We start from the raw sequence: 18,752 nt of genomic DNA on the forward strand, positions 1-18,752 counted from the left end.
GACACCAAAATCTTACCTGAAGCTTTCCTAACCGGACTCTTATCCCATCCACATCTCCGCGTTTAAACTGAGCGAGCAGATCCAAGAACTCACCAAAGTTAGGTCCCCTGAAGAAAAAAAAATTACGAAAAAATATTACAACACGATTGTCGTACACTGACCGTTTATAAATATTCCTCCTCCCACACAAGGAGAAGAAAGCTGAAAAAGATAATTATTTTATTTGTTATCTACCTGACATTGCTTTCTCTGATGATCATGCAGAAAGTGGGTCTCCCTGACAACTTCCAACACTTGGAGAGAAATGCCAGGTCATTCTGTAATATCAGTAATGTAGTTATTATAACACTGAAATATCTCATACAAATTCTCAAGATGTCGAAGTCGAAGCCCGTAAATGATGGTTTTCAATCAAACACCAAACTAACAAAACATTTATGTACAATTTTTGGTTTATAGAAAATTCATCTTGGTGATAATGAAATGAGACAGACTGACCTTTAAATCATCAAGCATAATGGGAACATCCTGGGCCAAGTAAAAGTCACTGACTTCAAAAACCAGGGGATAACATAACACAGTAGAGCCACAAACTCTGTATATCTAAAACACAAACATAAGTTACATAACACATTAAATCCACAAACTCTGAACATGTGTATATGTAAAATACAAATGTACTTGATGTTCATTGTGCAATTAAACTTCCATAGTTGAAGTAAAACATCATAGAAATATTCAATATATATGGGAAAATTTTCAACAGAAACAAAACTTGTAACCTTAGAAGTACTGAGGACGCCGAATGGTCGCTTTGGTCTTCCTGTCAACCCCAGCTTCTTGTTGACCCCGAGGTACTCGTAGGCTTTGGACAGCTCTTTGGGGGACCAGATTTGTATGGGCTCGATCTGATGTGGCGTCTGGGTCTGGATTCCGTACGTAGCCAGAAGCTGCTGTAGACGCGCGCTCTCCGCGATAAGAATGACCTGGGTCACAAGGTCAGGGGGCGTGATCTAAAAATTAAAAAAATCTTAATTCACATGGCCTTTAGCACAGAGAAATGTTAGACCTTGAAAGATGAATAGCACCTAGAAATATCAGACCTGGAAAGATGAGTATCTCATGTTGACCTTGGGTCGCTCTGATGCTGGCAGGTGTCTCCTAATTGGGTCAAGGTCATTTAGGTTCAACAGTCCATGAACTAAAATTATAATCAAAAGTGAAGACCAAATCACACACTTTGTTTATGAGAATAAACTAAAAACTGCAGTTTATGACTTTATATATCTCCGATCTTACCTAGTAGTTGTGAAATGAAGTAAATAGACTGTCCCAGCATGTACGTTCCGTCGGTTGACCCTTCTGCACTCGGGTATCGATTCGTACTCCCAGGGACTCTCTTCTCCTCCTCAATGTTTTCTTTTGGCACATAATAAAACTTAGGGATCAGTTTACCTAGGATGAAAATAGGATTTACAATAAAACCTGATAAACAGGCTTACTTCGATGTTGTACCCATCTTGCATGTTTACTTTGAATACATTTGCACTTCATCTCACAAAGCTTCAACAGTGTGGTAAAGTAGAATTTTCAAGATCCGATTACATAGGGCATTCAACATGCCTTAACAACAATTAATATTGTATTTTGATACCTTCATCCAAGTATATAACAGAGGTTCTGATAATTTAGCGTACTGGTCTACCCCTGGCTTGTTATGTTGGTATTTTATGTGTATATATATCATTTTATTATTACTAATATCATTAATTGATACCTTCACCCGAGTCATATAACAGAGGCTCTAATAATTTAGCGTACTGCTCTACACCCTGCTTGTCATGTTGGAACACCTCTGTAAACAGAAAAAAAAAATGAACTTCAGATAAATATCTATCTGTGCTTCTGTCAGAAACAACGAAAACAGAAAAGAAACACGTAGATTGTTTACTATCAGTCAATCATAAATAAAACCTTGTAATTTGTTACTTACTGTCAATCATGAGTAGGACATAGAAGACTGGCCATTCACATTCGATTCCATCAAACAACTGGTGAATTATATTTAATTATATAAGTATTACCAAGTAGATAATTATATGTAAATGTAGAGTAAAAAACTAAAATATGGAGCAATAACATTGCAAATGTAGTCAAAGAAGTTTAAATAAAAGATTCACTTTCATGGCTAAGAAATAAGTTAATCTATTAAAAAGCTAGTGAAATCTTTCAAATTATTGTATTATGAACAGGGAAAGAACTATATTTTTGACCTACTTTGATTTCTGCGGGTTTATAGAAGCGACGTTTATTGTCCTCCAGTACCGTCCGATATCCGTCACGTAAATACCGCTTGATGCCATATTTTCCTTTCAGTTTGCGAAGAACTTTACTAAATGTTCGGACTTTGATTTCTTCTTCATGTAAAGCAAACGCAGGCCAACCAATGGTAGATAATAGAGCCGCATCTGTGTTCTGTTTGTACAGAGAAAGGTTTATAACAGACAAAAACCTGGTCGTAGATCATCTAAAACAAAACAGCTCTTTGGACTAATTAAAATGATTGAAAACAAAAAAGTTAATATCATTATGTTATATATATCAAGACAAGTTAACGTATAAGACAACTTAACATTAACACTTCATTTTTTTTTTTTTTACCAAATCTTGCTGATGTCTAACTTTTAAGATCTATCACAGTATTGTCAAATGAATGGCATGATGAATGAATTGATGCTTTAATTCAAATAATTTGAAGTTATAATTTACAAAATACATTACATAAAGAAATAAAATATGATCCATTTTTAAGGTAATACATGTATCATTATTCAAAATTTAAAAAAAATGTTCATAGGATATGAACGCTGCGTGAGGAAATTTTCCATCCCTCTTTGGTAGGAAGAAAGAAGTTACAGTTTAAGTTACTGCAAAATGAATGGATAATGGGGTTAAGATATATAGAAAGGTTTTGATGTTAAAATATAACTTTCTATAAAGTTCAAATAAAATATATTGAAAAGAAAACTCAAGGTCATATGGAAAGGTCAAGCTCATTGTGAAACTAAGTAAAATGCACAAGTTTGGAATAATGGGGTCAAGGTCATAGAAAAAATTCCGAAAGTGAATTGCCCGTACTAGAATGAATCACTATAAAGTTTAATAAATAAAACATTCTTAATTATTTGCTTTTAAGAGCTAAACACTAGATAAGTTATGGTAAGGTGAAGGTCATTAGAAAGTCAAAGTCAGAAAATGTATCTGTGTTTGTGTTTCATAAAAAATATTTTTAATTCTAAAATTGTGTTGTATCTGTGTGTTTTATAAAAAATATTTTTAATTCTAAAATTGTTTTTAAAAATGTTTGACAAGAACAAAAATAACCTTTTGTATGATACATTTAAGTTAAGGATCTATGATATGAATAATGTGAGAAAGCTCTGATTGAATGGGAACAAATACGATTGACTGTATATGATCAGCTTAGCTATAAACTAAGAAGCCTTCAAAAGCATTCCAAATAAGGACACAACAAAATGGTAACTAGCTAGTAGATGTGTTACATTATTAGAAAACACATTTCCTCTCCCTTGTTTTGTGAGCAAGTTTTATTTCTGAGATGCCATACAAACTAGTTTTTCTCTCTCTAGAGCTCTCTCTTCTTTCTCTCAATAATCAATGTTAAAATTAAAGTATATATCAAAATGTGACAAAATATGACAGACCTTAGAGTTAGATTCTCTTGGTAAAATGCCTTCAAATATGGTCCTATTTCGATTGTGAGCATCGTAGTCAACAAAGACTACAGACCAGGAGGCTCCTTGTTTCCCGAATAGATTCTCACCATTCACGGCTTCTAGTGCTGCCTTAGCTATACCTATAGAGCTAGGAAAGAGAGGGCATGCATCTTATGTTACATGATTCATAACAAGCCACAACCCCTCAGGAATCATGTAAATCCTGCTCCATCAGGAATTGGGCAAGTCATGCTCCTTCAGGAGTTACAAAGATATACCCCTTCAGGAGTTACCAAGCTATGCTCCATTACAAGTCAGCCAAGCTATATATTCCTTCAGGATTTATCTTAGCTATGCTCCTTCAGGAGTTAGCAAAACTATATTCCTTAAGGAGTTAGCCAAGCTATGCCCCCCCCCCCAATCAGGAGCCAGCAAAGCTATGCTCCTTTAAGAGTTAGCCAAGCTATGTTTCACCAGAAATAAGGTAAGCCACTTTCCTTCATGAATATGGCAAACCAAACTCCATCAAGAAACATTATCGATAAGTCCCAGTAGAAGCAATACACTCATGAGGTTTTGGTAGGCCAAACTCCAACAGGGTTAATTTGAAAATCAATTTCAAATCAAATTATCAACACCAAAATAATGACATATGAATCATATTCAAGTTACAGAGATTCAGTTTCTCTCACTCTCTCCCTGTCTCACTCCATCCCCCCATCCCCCTTAAATTAAACTTGCAGAAAAATTTAATATAAATGTTTATTGCAATGCATGCTAATAATATTTTCTCTAAATGTAAAATGTGAAAAATAAAAATGACTCCCATGTATAATAATCATAGATGTCTGTCTGCATGAGTAACAGAGTAACAAATACTAATAACCATTTAGGACACACAAATAAATATTCACACAAATTCTACTACAACATTCACCAAATGAATCCAAGTACTGTTTCAGCACTAGCCAAATGAGTCTTTAGTGCTACATGATCATTAATGGTATGGTTTGCAATGGATGACATGAGATAATAAATACTGGATAAAAAGCAGAAAACAGCAATATAACAGACTAACATACACACAGGATCAATGCCTATAGGACATGCAAGGTGCAGGACAAAAACTGCCAGATTGACAAACCTTAGAATTTGACTCTCTGGGAAGAATTGTCTCGAATATCGTCCTGTTTCTGTTATGTGCATCAATATCAACATAAATCACAGAGGAAGACGTTCCCTGCTCTCCGAAGAGATTGACGCCATTAATGGATTCCAGGGAGGATTTGGCCAGTCCTATTGAGCTACAGACAGAGAGTTAGAGATTAACACTACTAAGGGTTTGGACAGTCTATGAAATATCTGAGGACAGACACTGGATTAATAGATTCCAGGGAGGATTTGGACAGTCCAATAAAATACAGACAGACAAACAGTGGATTAATACCATAGATTCCAGGGGGGATTTGACAATTCCAGTTGAGCTACAGACAGACAGACAGCTAGACAGACATTGGATAAATTAAAGGATTTTAGGAAAGATTTGCCAGTCTAATGAAGCTACAGTCAGACAGACAGTGGATTAATTAATGGATTCCAGTGAGGATTTGCCAGTCCAATAGGGCTACAGAGAGACAGATACTAATAGACAGACACACAGTAGATTAATGGATCTTAGGGAGGATTTGGCTAGTTCAATAAAACTACAGACAGACAGAAGAAAAATTGACACTTTATTCTAGGGAGGATTTGGACAGTCCAATAGGGCTAAGGAGAAACAAACAGACAGAAAGTAGATTCATGGATTGCAGGATTTGGACAGTCAAATAGAGCTATGGAGAGACAAACAGCAGACAGTGGAATATGAGTCAAGGGAAGATTGGGTCAGTCTAGTAGAACTACAAATAGAGAACACACTAAAACACAGTAATATAGTAAATAAAATCAGGGATTCAGATTAATACAGTTTCCCTGCAACTGCAAGGATTATAAGGTTTTTACAAGTTTCATTACATCAGTTATAGAGGGTTATCAGGTGTAAACAATGTGTTGCTGCTAATATAGACATCAACTACTCTGTATTGCAAACACTGTAGTGCAAACCCCATAGCCTCTGCTTATGGCCAATCACACACCTTTTTGATTTACTTAAGAAATCTTCATGACTAAACACAGAAAAATAACTGTAGCCAAAGCTTATCTAGGTCCTATCTGCAGAAAGATTGTTCAATATGCTGTCGCAAAAACAAATAAATGGAAAACTAAAAATTAAACTATTATATAATTACACTTCACACCGTGTCTCTGTCAAGGAAAACCTTAAGACAGACAAAGGGACAACTACCAACTCAGCTAGAGACAAATATCTGAATAATGCAGTACTGTTAAGGCTTCCCGGAGCTAAAAATGCATTTAAAACGTAACACTGCATTGCAAAGTTGATTTTAAGTTTTATTTTTAAGTTATGTACTTAAAGGTATGCCCAATTCATACAGAGAGTTCTCTAGGCTATATATAAACATATTTGCTACGATATCACATGACCTTGTTGATCAGGTGACGGTCATTTCTTTTTTTGGAATGTTTCACATAAATCGCTTCGGCGCACGTTATTAACATTATTATCAACTTTTTGTCACATAAATAAACTCAATGGATCTTTGTGAACCCGAAATGTGCTTGGGAAAATTTACACTTTTTCTTTGGTACAATTTATTTCACATTAACGTCAACTTATTGACAAATCCGAGGGTATTTTCCGCTGAATATTGTCATCTGTTTTAAAACAAAGCCATCATACATTTTTCCCAAGCAGGATTCAGTTAGAGGGGAAACTCCTCTTACATATTTCCACAAAAGATATTAAATAAATCCTCATTAATCACCTGCGCCAGGCTCTTTTATACACATATTACGAATTCTGTCTCTGTCCACGGGTTTAAAAAAGGGTAAATGTCAAATGTATATTTTCGTACACTGTACGTAGTTTGAACACGCTGACTATTAAACAAGAGTAATAAAGCAAAGTTAGGCCATATAAAATTGAAATCTTGGTTCTCAGGCCCGCGCGCATCCGTTTTGAGGTAGCCGCATTGCCGATTTTATTGTGTTTTTGATAAAATAAAAAGTTGGTGTTGCGGAGACCAATCCGGGAAAAAAAATTCCGACCTCATTTGTTTCGTAGTTCAGTATTCAAATATCACTTCCGGTAGTCATTTACAATGAGATTTTGGCTACTTCGTTTGAAAATACATTCGAGGACATTACCTACGATGTTTACACGCTGTTAAGCAATGGATAAAGCAGAAATTTTGACCAGAAATGGAAAGTATATCTGTGATTAAAAAAATTATCTTTATGTTAAAGAAAATTCGGAAATTAAAATAAAAAAAAAAACCTCCCTCATCTACTTTATTGCCTATAAAATGAAAAATAAAATGCCGCCCTCCCGCATCTGTTTTGGAGAAAATTGGCCTGAGAACCAGGGAATTAAATTTAGATAGCCTTATCTAAATTATTGGGTTATATTAAATTTTTGAAAAAATGATAAAAACATGTTTATCTTAAACTAGCATTCTGCATCTTTATATGCAGATTGAAATAATGTGTAAAGTTTATGACACTCTCCCCATCATTACAGCTCAAGTATGCAGTGACTTGACGTCATTTCAATTATGACGTCATACATTTGTAGTTCAGAGAAGTGCATGCACAGAGTACACTACAATATTCTCTGGGAAGCCTTATCATACCTGCGAATCTCTTAGTGGACTTAAAGAACCTTGGTACATTAACTCTCACCTGTATGTAGAAATCACAAAATTCTATAATAACAGATATTACAATATACAATCCTGGGCTGTTTAGAAGGGAGACATCACAAATTATCAGGTCTGAGTAGCGTTGTTACCTGAGGGCACTTGCACCTGAGAATGATCATCCTTACTCAGATCTGATACTGTAAACCAACTTTTATTCGCGACGACTTTATTTCGCGATTTACCAGGGGGTAAACTAGTTCGCGACGAATAATTTTCGCGCTCATGCCTATTTAGGTTCTCTTGCTAATAAACACATAGACTATAATGACCAGTTCGCGTTGAGAAATATTCGCGATGACGAGGCTCTCACGAACTTCGCGAAAATTTCTCACACGCGAATAAAAGTTGGTTTACAGTATTTGGTGATGTCTCCCTTCTAAACAGTCTATAATAGTTCTATTAGCCTGAAGGATTTAAATTTAATAAAGCAGAGCAGAAAATATCAGTCAGGCCTCTTGTGTTTTTCTTTCCAATGCTCTAATTTAATACTTTCAAAATAGGTCAATAGAAAACTCTGTTTTCCCAGTTTGAATTTATTGTTTACTGATCCCACATATCAATTCATCAAATGAGTTTTCTGATCATTTATCTGAATATACATTACGTGTGTGTCTATCTTATACATGTGATAACCTGGTTCACTATTTACCCTTGTTAATTTTTTACCTGGCATGGATCTCCGTCGACCCGTTGTTGTATTTACTCCCCCTCTCCCAGGTCCCGTAGTCAGGAGTCCTGTATGCCCTCTCCACATAAAACACAAGGTTTTGGACAAAATTCACCTCATCTGTCGTAAATATGATCTGAAAAACATAATGCTCAACTGTCAAATGAACTCATCTTTGAAATTTAGTCTTGAGAGTAAGAATGACTCTGTAAAGGCCAGCCTTCAACTACATTTTTTAAATTTGTCTGATTTTATTTCATGAGTAGATATGTACCGAGAATACATAGAAGGATATGGAGATAACGAACAGTTTTCAATCTCAAAGTCCATAAAACAATACAAAATAAGAGCAGAGCAAACACAGACCTCCAAAACATCAGAGGTGTGATCAGGTGCCATGGAGGAGTTCCATTGTTTAACTTTATTTGACCAATCCTGTTAATGCCTTCTTATTTAATTGTCAGTTAAATAATAACAATGTCTATAATGGATTCTGTGGTGCCAAGTTATAGTTATAGACAACTCTGAATTGGACAACAATTACAACATGTACCCAATTACTGTAAACCAACTTTTATTTGCAATGACTTTATTTCCCGATTTACCAGGGATGAACAAGTTTGTGACAAATTAATTTTCGCAATCAAGTCTTTTTGGATCTGTTGCTAATAGACACAGAGACTTTAAGGACCAGTTCGCAGTGAGAAATATTCGGGATGATGAGGTTCTCGCGAACCTCACAAAAAATTACTCGCACGCGAATTGAAATTGGTTTACAGTATACTATGTTGGACTTAGATCAAATCAGACTTATTTACTTTAAAAAAAAAAATAGAATATTAGATCACTAGGTCTTGTTCCTAGTTCAGAATACTGACCTGTAAACCAGAGGAAATCATCTGAACCAGAAATATCAGATATAAGCCAATCACATTGATCTGTAAATGTCCGTACTCGTCGTCAAGGTAAACAGGGTCCCCGGTTACCATGTGGAACGCTGAATGAAGAGCGTACTCAGCTCTCTGATTGGCTTTAAAGTTCTCAACCTGTAATACGACAACAAAATGTAACATGTATCTCAACAACCAAAAATAAAGATTTTCCTGTCAGTAAATGTTGTTACCTTGTCTGCCTGTCTGATCCAGCAGAAGAGAATTCCCCGCATGCACTTGACGGCACTCTGGGCCAGCTCATGCGTCCTACCCTGGTCATCATCTACTTTCCTGGAAAATAAGCCTTCACTCAATGATATAAACAACTAATAATTCTTAAATCACAATTTCTTAAATCAAAAATATCATTACAAAAAAAAAATCATGGTTGAATTCCCTGAAAATTAACCAATCTTTCTCATGTTGCATTGCTTCACTATTTGCATGGAAAAGTAAACATCCTTTGTTTATAGTTTGACACACTTGATTCATACTTATAGCAAACAAGATTTTTAATAATCATCCTTGGAATCACATGACAGTGCTTTGTCCTTTACCTGTGTTTCATTTACCTGTATGCCTGGGATAAAGCCCACACAGCCACAGCACAATAGATGCTGGCTCTAATGTGTGCGATGTGGGTAGGATGTTTTTCATTACCAATATCAGGAAACAGTCCAAGTGTCGGACTCTGGTGTTGTAGGATCTGTTTTTTTACTTCAAAGACAAAAACATAGGTAATCAGAAATGACAGAACTCACCTCAACGAATGTAGAAATGCTAGTGCAATATATAAGTTGTGCTATTATACAGAAAATTTGAGAAAATCTTAACTTCAAATCTGTGTCTATGCAACTTTAACAAGGATGGGGAGGTTAAGTTAACAGAGGTGTTTGCAGATATTTTTTATCATCAAATTCGAATACACTCTGTGTTCCCTTCAATCTACCAACGTGTATGGTCTTACAAAGAATAAATTGAACTTTAAGTGAATGGTTTTCATTGGTTGTGTACTAGGAAAGGAGAAATGCATGAAGAAAACATATGGCTGGACCGGGACCCCTGCATTACTAGTCAGGTGCTCTAACCACTGATCTATCCAGGCCAATATCCACGGTCCGTAAAGTTTGAACTTCTACATTCCTCCCTCCTTAAACAGTCTTCGACCTCGAAGACACAAGTTCTAGGGCCCTGCCAGGAATTACTAATTTACACATACACTGTAACCTGAACAAAGCCCCCCACACTGGCCACCAAATGTAGAAGGAAAGGAGAAATGCACGAAGAAAACATATGGCTGGACTGGGAATCGAACCCGGGACCCCTGCATTACTAGTCAAGTGCTCTAACCACTGAGCTATCCAGGCCGATATCCACGGTCCGTAAAGCCCGAACTTCTACAGTTGAAATGTCTGCTAAGTCTTGTAGTAAGAGCAGTGTTCTATTCTTAAGTCTGACTTGTAAGGCTCAAAAAATGTGTATTAAGGGTGTACACAAGGTAAGGTTAGAACTTATGTTCCATGACTTACAAGGCACGCCTTACCAGGTCCAGCACAATACCCTGATAAAGGTATATAGTTGATAAAGCTATATACCTTTATCAAAGTATTACAAATACCTTGATCAAGGTATTTTATGTAATGATAGTTCAAAAAATTCTTTAAAACTTAAATACTGAAAGTCGAATTCTGAGTTCTTGTAAGTGTGTCCAATGCATGAAAAGCACTCTGGTGTCAAAAATTCAGCATAAAAGAACATCTGTTCACACGACATGCTTTTATACCAATTTCTTTGTGTTTGAGTACTTTACATGCATGGGTGAATTTACTGACAACAACTCAGAATTCAACTTTCAGTATTTAATTTTTTAAAGAATTTTTTAGAATTTTCATTACATAAAATACCTTGATCGGAACGACTTTATTTTACTGGTCCCCAGAAAAACGCACTAAAATGTAGTGTCGCCAAATGCAACTTCAGTATATATGAGATCGCGTGAGCGATCGAAAAAAATTTAAGTACGAGGTTTTTTAGCCTTTTGACCCCAAAATTGAATTCTACAGTTAAAAGTTTAGCTTAAAACTTTGTTTTTAAACGTAGTTTTTAACCATGTTCTCTGAAAAAAATTAATAAATATTGCTTATTCATGGAAAAAATTGACAAAGAATAATTCTGAACAATGCACGTGCGGCGCATGCTAAGTGCCACTTCTTTCAGACTTTGCCATTCTTACATGTAAACAAATGACCGAAATGCCATTGAAACTGAATTATGATCTTGGAAAAATTACAAAAACAACTGAATTTCTTAAACTTATCGAAAAGAACAAGTCACTAACCCTAATCCATCAGATGGTATGCAAGGACTAAGACGTTTAGACGTTTAGACGAAATCTCCCGGGCAGATGCTAGACTAACCCTAATCAGTCAATTAATGTGCGAGGACTAACCGTAATCTCTCAGATGGATGCGAGACTAACCCTAATCAGTCGAATACTAGTGCAAGGACTAACCCTAATCTCTCTGGTGGGTGCAAGACTAACCCTAATCAGTCGAATAATGTGCAAACTTTAACCCATTTCAGTTAAGTGACGTAGTTATTACGTCATAGTCCAATGAGCGTGATGATCTTGCGGATCTGGGGACCGGTAAAGTAAAGTCTATCCCCTTGATCAAGGTATTTGTAGTACCTTGATAAAGCTATTTAGCTTTATCAAGCTATATACCTTTATCAGGGTATTGTGCTGGACCTGCTTACCGTATGTACCGCCCTAAATCAAAACCGAATGAGTATCTGTGCTCGACCTAAATGTCGCACCTAAATAAAATATGAACAAAATAAGGCAGAATTCCCTTACATTGTATGTAGTAAGTATTCAGTTTTTTGACCAGCTTTTCTTGCTGTTCAATTTGCGCATTTCTAGCGCTTGCTGCTAATGCGAAGTTTTTACTGTCAAAGCGACCGAACATATGACTCGACCTGACGCTAGAAGTCCTTCTTCTGCTGAGCGACTCCCGCCTGCGGGGAGATATGTGCACATCATCCATAGTGTGATCTCCTGCATCAAATTATTTGCTTTATTTAATTGATGACATTTTCAGTATATTTTTTTCCGTTCCAAGGTCATAACAGGAAATGTCGTGTTGGAATCTAAATGCAAGTCGTTTCTTGTGGAAACCGAATCTCCGGATTTTGCAGGAGTACCGATGAACCATCCTTTCTAATTAAAATTAAAGGGGTACTAGACAAAATTGTTCATATGATAAAATGTATACACATTTAAAAAGTGATGTTTAAATTTCCTTCGGCCTTTCTGCAGCCATATGTACTGAGACGTTCCATGCACGTGGCATCGTTTTTGAAAGGATGAAAGGGGGGGGGGGCAGCCAGAGATTTTTTTTTTTACTCACCTGTAAAAGTTGACAAGCAAAAAAACAAAACAAAAAAAAAAAAAAAAAAAAAAGAAAGAAAATTGCCCAAATTCGCAACTCCTTTTTCGTGGGAATGGGTAGTGGCCAACTTTTTTTTTTCAATGCCAAGTTCCTTTTACTTCCATTTTTTCTTTGCATACCATACTAAATTTCCTTCATAGATCACTTTCCTGTGGTAAGACGTGGGGGCCAACAACCTTTCAATGAACATTTTCAATAGTAAAGGTATTGTTGGGGGGAAAAAAGTGGGAGGCTGCAAATATGGAATTTTTAACATGATCTGAAAAAAATGAGTTTTTGTGCCGATGTAAAAATTTTTTAGCTTTTTTTAGAGCTCTTTTTACAGCTCCGTATTTCAATTTCTTCCCCTTCATGTTTCTACTGGAAGTATGCATTTGTGCACATGTAACAAACTTTCTAAAGATATGATGAATTAGTTTTTTCCAAATGACGATCTATGAAATTAATGAAAGTTTTAACTGAAATAAAAAACTTTTTCTATCTTACAAGAGTCAATAAACGTAGCGCCGATGTATATGTCGTTATATGCAAGCATATTGTACTTTTTCTCACGTTTAAGCCATTTTTTAAACGTGAGAAAAAGTACAATCTGCTTGCATATAACGGCATATAGATGTGTTTGACGGGGAAATTTTTTATCTATGCACTCAAGATTACATTTTTTTTCTAAACCTATGCCCCAATGTTCAGTGCCTTTATTATGCATTTTTTTGCCAGCCTCCCCGTACCGATGAGGAAAAATTATATACATAATGTATATTCACTTTGTTTACTCTAATAGAAAAATTTTGCCCCTCATTTTTTTCACATCTTTTCATCAATATCAACATACTCCAATAGATGCAATGACAAAACAGTTGATGATGAGAAACATTTTCTCCTTTCATGTAATCACATTAAGGATGAAAGAAAAGTCTTGTATGAATTAATAAACAAATCCTGTAAGAATTTCCACAACTTGGACAGTGATAGTAAGTTAAATTGGCTCATGACTAATGAGGATGTGCAAATACTGATTCAAGTCAGTAAAATGATTATGAGAGCTGAAGTATGAAAAGTATTAGTAAACCTATGAAAAGTTTCTTTTTATTTTTTTTTTTTATTTTTATTGTAAATTAAATGTGTCCCCCCCCCATTACCTTCTAAAATGTACAGAATCAGTCAGAATGGGTGTCTTGAATACTTAGAGTACGGGTTTGCCAGTATAATCGACTGTGCAGAGGCATCGTCCCCTGGTACCCTCTGTATCCAAGTTACCTTTTCTTTACATTAATTGTATGCTACCTTCAAGATCACAGATTTACATTTATACATGATAGTACCATTTGTTTAAATATATACATATATTTGTATGTAAATTATTATTTTTGTATGCATGGATATGTGTAACAATAAGTGTGTGTTTGTGTTAGTTGGTTATGCATATATTCAGATTTATAGAATGTTAAATATCTTGAACTAACTCCAAGAGATTAGTTTGCATCAAGTTCATAATTGCATGCTAAGTACTTATTAATTGAAATTACTATTTCTGATAATACTTAAACAATTATTTTTGAATGACCATCTTCAATACTTAGAGTACTGGTTTGCCAGTCTGGCTGTGTAGAGGTATCATCCCCTGGTGCCCTTTGTATTCAAGATGCATTAGTTATATATCAGAGTACTGCCATTACTACAAGAATTTTTTTTTTTAATTACCTTATATCTATCATTTTTATTTAATTGTGTTTTCTTTTTATCATCCTATGGTTTTCTATGCTTTTGATCAAGTGTGGTGATGCACTTCTCAATGTCAAACCTAATCACTAGTCATGTTACATTATACATCTATATTATAGAATTGTAATCAATATTATCATATTGTAATAATTTGTTCATGCCCCCCGTGGGCCCTTGATTGGTGAATAAACATATACATATATAAAGGGTAACACCTATCTACACCTGTGGTCCATGCAATGTCTCTTGTTTAAAACATACAGTTCATTTTACCTCTAAGACCTTGACCATGGAGTTTGACCCACATTTAAAAAAAACATCTTGGACATAACTTTTGAACAGATAGTGCTAGGGTTTTCATATACAAAACATGTATTTATTGTGACAATACCTTTCAAAGGATATAAATATTTTTGACCTTGACCTTTGAGTTTGACTCACTTAAAAAAATATAACCTTGCACACATTTTTGAACTGTTGAAGTAGTGTCTTCATATTTCAAAGGCATATTCCTTCTGACAAACCCTTACCCTTGGATACCAACAAATTGACCTTGGTATTTGACTTACTTTTGAAAAACTTTAAGCATGGTCATAACTTAGGAACTGTTGGTGCTAGGGCTTTAAATATTTCACATTAGAATTTCTTATGACATAACCTTCCCATGGGTACCTTAAATTCAACCCTTTGACCTTGGAGTTTAACCCAAATATGAAAGATTTTACCATGACATTAACTTTTTGAATGGTTGGTGCTTTTATATTTCATGGGTATCTTCACTGAGACAAGTCCTTTCTTTGGATAACAATATTTCTCCTCTAATATCCTTGGAGTGTGATTTGCATTTAGAAACTTTAACCTTCAGCAAAAGCTGCAATAGGGGGAATCAATGTTTCACAAACACATTTTATTTAGCCTGTGTTAGGAGAAGACTAACATTATTTTGAAGATGATCCTGTTTAATAAATTTCCAACTGGGCCCCAATTTCACAGAATCAGACATTCATTACAGTCATACTAATGATTTGTCTGCTACATGTCCATAAGTAAATATTTTCAAACTTCAATTTACATGTACGCATTTTCAGTTCACTGTATATCTAGTAGCATACTAGTAAAAGTTAAGCAGAAAGTTGCATTTATTTAACATTTATCAGTATTTCACACAAAAGCAAAGTAAGTTTTGTATGAATAAAACATGAAATTAATATAAAGCATATCAGTAAAAGTTAAACATGTACAGAAAGGTGCATTAATTAATTTCACATTTAACAATATTTCACACAAAAATAAATAAGTTCTTGTATAAAATTTATTTATAATATTATATCACATGTAAAATATCTTGTTGTTACCACTGTATCGGGTAGTTTGAAGATCCTGAGATATGTCTTTAATACAATCATGTATTTGCCCTAGCTTGCGTAAATAGATAGTTAGGGTGTATCAAAAATGACTCATTAACATTAAAAACTCTTAAGATGGAGTACAATGTACTTATGTATTTTTGACAGGCAAATGAGTACTGATTAAAGTAAAACTCTTTATAACTACCACCAGCTTCCATTCAACAAAACAAATTATATCATGTTAATTCATATTATGTTTTTGATGTGACATTATTCATCATTTTGTTCAACTTGTCATAGATAAGGTATGAAACATAAGCATCTGTGGCTGCATATTTCTGTTGTAAATCTGACAAAGGAAACTCTGACCAGTCACTTTTGCGTAGAGAAGGATTTTTGTTGATTTTTTCTCCAAACAAATGTCTAACAAGTCCATCTAAACTCCATGTTTCTCTAGACTTAAGTGCCTGATTAGCATAATCACTTAAATCTACAACACTGGACTTCAAAATAGGTCCAACAGAAATACCAAAATCTCGCTCCAGCTTCCACATATCGGACTGAATTCCCACTCCAACCTTGTAAACGTTTGGACTTAAGAGGAGTTGTCGAAGGCCAACAGGAAGTCCTCCGATACAGGACAAGTGGAAGACATAACAGACATTAGCCGCCGTACACAGCTGTATCACAGCGGTCTTAGCTTGACTTCCAGGGCGATACGTCACAGGCCACTCCATATCAAACCCGATAAAGGCCCCAACCTTATCACATAGGGCCATTTCTATCTCCTCACACAGAAGATTGCAGTCAGATTTATGGTGGGAGTACACTAATGACCCACTAAAGGACATCTCTTTCATTGAATCATTCAGAATTTGATTGAAGGTTGCTCCCGCTTCCTCAATACGAGTTTCTCTTGACTTTTTGGGGGAAGACTCCATATTTTCTTCCTTAAATTTTTCTGATTCACAAAGTTTCATCCACAAAGGCAAATTTCTTTTCTTTGAAGCCATTATGTCAAAGGAATCTGCAATAAAAATTAAAATCAAAACTTCATTTCTGAATCATTTTAATACATGTATATAAAAATTATTTGAAAGTTAAGGATAAATTTCAACAAACAACATAAACAAGGGCACAGAAATTCATACTTAAAAAAACATTAATAATTTCTTTATAATGATAATATAGTATACAGTGAAGCCTCATTTATCCGGACGCTTTGGTTCCTAGTCAATTTGTCCGGATATGTGAAGTGTCCGGATACCTGAATTACCATTTAATCAGGGTTCGACACTAACGGTGGACCGGCGGCCCGAGTCCACCAAAAAATTGGAAGGTCCACCAAATGTTCTGGACTAGGTGGACTGTTGGTCCACTTAGAATTTAAACACTGTATTAAAAAAACAGTGAAATCCCAGGTTTTTTCTTACATCCGTAACTCAAATTATTAATTCCTCCATATCTGTATTTACAAAAAATAAATATACATGTAAATAATGTTTTAGGTTATCAGGGGGACCTAGCAACTCGATATATTTTAAATGTTAAATTGATAACTCCAATATTAAAAATAATATTGAGACGCAAGAACATACAACATGGACCTTGAATAAGAAGCATGAAAAATCCGTGCCAAATTAGCCAGTCTCTCCTCTGTTTACGTAACGCATAGAAAGGTTTGAAAATCGCTTCATGCCTGAACGCACACAGTTGGAGATAATTAGAATTGATTGACAGCTGCATTTATGCATTGTTTTTTTTAAATAGATGTTCAAATAAGCGTAATTTACATTTTATGAACTCATCTGCAGTTTCATTTTTTCTAGATATATATTATATCACTACTTATTTGAATAAATAGTAAAGTTAAATTTAGAAAAATAATTGATTAATACATATACATGTTTCTATCTCAGTTTTGCATCGTAGTAAAAAGAAAAAGATCTTGCCATAAATACATGAAAAATTCACTTGTTTTATATTTGAACAAACTAATTAATAATTGGAATTTTAAATTTAATCTACCTTTGGAAGCAAAATAAATGCAGGTTTTAGGTTTTCACCATTGTAACTTAATGATAATAATTAAAAAAAAAAATTTGGGTTTGTAGTTTAATACGTTTTTTTTTTTTTTAAGTTCAACAATATTTCTGACAAAATAACCTGACTAGTCCCTATATTGATTGATTCTGTTGACTGGTTAGATTTATGCTTTATTAGTCTGACTGGAATCGGTATGTATTAAAGTTAGCTTTAATTAATACCTCATGTAATGATTCATTCATTAATTCAAACATTTATATTTTATAAAGGTCCACCAGACATTGAGAAGTCCATCAATAATTTTTGACATGTGGACCTGCGGTCCACCAAGGTAAAAAAGTTAGTGTCGAACCCTGTTAATCAGAACAAAACAACATTAAAAAATTCTCTTCCGATGAAAAATCGTCCAGAGACTGAAGCATCCGGATATCTGAGGGTCCACTGTATAATCATTTTACCAGGAGGAAATATTAACCCGCATCGAATATTTCATAATATCATGTTCAAACATCAGTAACACTGTGTCTTTTTTTAACATTTTTCTGGGGACTGGTAAGGTCTATATGCTTTATTTATCTACTAAGTTATACTTTTTATCAAATGAGCATTTTTAGTAGGATTTTTAAAAAAAAAAGCACTCTGATGCAGTGATAATTTTTTGAACTGATCTGCAAGCAGAGACATGGTTTTTATATGTCTGCTGCAAACAATGCATATAACAAAAATCACTCTTGATATTGCACTTTCTTCTAAGTCCGTGAAATTGTAAACAAAGATTTTTTAAAGTAAAAAATCGGAAATGTATATTGAAAAAAAATTAACTGGACCTGCCATGATAGTGGGTGCTATTGAATTCGGTTTGAATCTCTACATCAGTACTTTATATAAAGCTTAAACTTTTCAAGTTTAATTACTATACCCTTGGGAGGTTTTGTTTTTCAGCAAATCATCTTTTATCGTTACGGTTACGGCAAGGAAAACGTACACACCATTTCGACAGGTGCCAGTCGTCTGATTTTCCTCTGG

General features: G+C 34.7%; 2 protein-coding genes across 2 annotated transcripts; both read right to left on the reverse strand.

The window, feature by feature from the left end:
* Positions 1-16: 16 nt before the first annotated feature.
* On the reverse strand, positions 17-12,292 carry LOC134251156 (phosphorylase b kinase regulatory subunit beta-like; the record flags this gene model as incomplete). The annotated part of the gene is made up of 15 exons (XM_062733525.1): positions 12,015-12,292; positions 9,730-9,874; positions 9,349-9,448; positions 9,104-9,271; positions 8,225-8,361; positions 4,882-5,041; positions 2,278-2,475; positions 1,994-2,051; positions 1,778-1,855; positions 1,300-1,455; positions 1,104-1,201; positions 783-1,013; positions 499-603; positions 235-317; positions 17-107 (listed from the first exon to the last, which is right to left on the reverse strand). Coding segments are annotated over exons 1-15 (1,998 nt in total), but the record flags the coding sequence as incomplete, so codon positions are not given.
* Positions 12,293-15,500: 3,208 nt separating this feature from the next.
* On the reverse strand, positions 15,501-18,752 carry LOC134251165 (bifunctional 3'-5' exonuclease/ATP-dependent helicase WRN-like). The gene is made up of 2 exons (XM_062733534.1): positions 18,646-18,752; positions 15,501-16,707 (listed from the first exon to the last, which is right to left on the reverse strand). Exon 2 carries the CDS (start codon positions 16,691-16,693, stop codon positions 15,932-15,934), a length of 762 nt encoding a protein of 253 aa, XP_062589518.1. The 5' UTR covers positions 16,694-16,707; positions 18,646-18,752; the 3' UTR covers positions 15,501-15,931.

This window comes from Saccostrea cucullata, unplaced genomic scaffold (genome assembly GCF_032062105.1).
Source record: "Saccostrea cucullata isolate Sc308-1 unplaced genomic scaffold, CSIRO_AGI_Scuc_v1 ctg1165, whole genome shotgun sequence".
In the NCBI taxonomy this organism is placed as follows: domain Eukaryota; kingdom Metazoa; phylum Mollusca; class Bivalvia; order Ostreida; family Ostreidae; genus Saccostrea; species Saccostrea cuccullata.

Coding starts and splice junctions, on each gene's coding strand:
- LOC134251165 (XM_062733534.1), bottom strand. CDS start 16,693: ATGGCTTCAAAGAAAAGAAATTTGCCTTTGTGGATGAAACTTTGTGAA.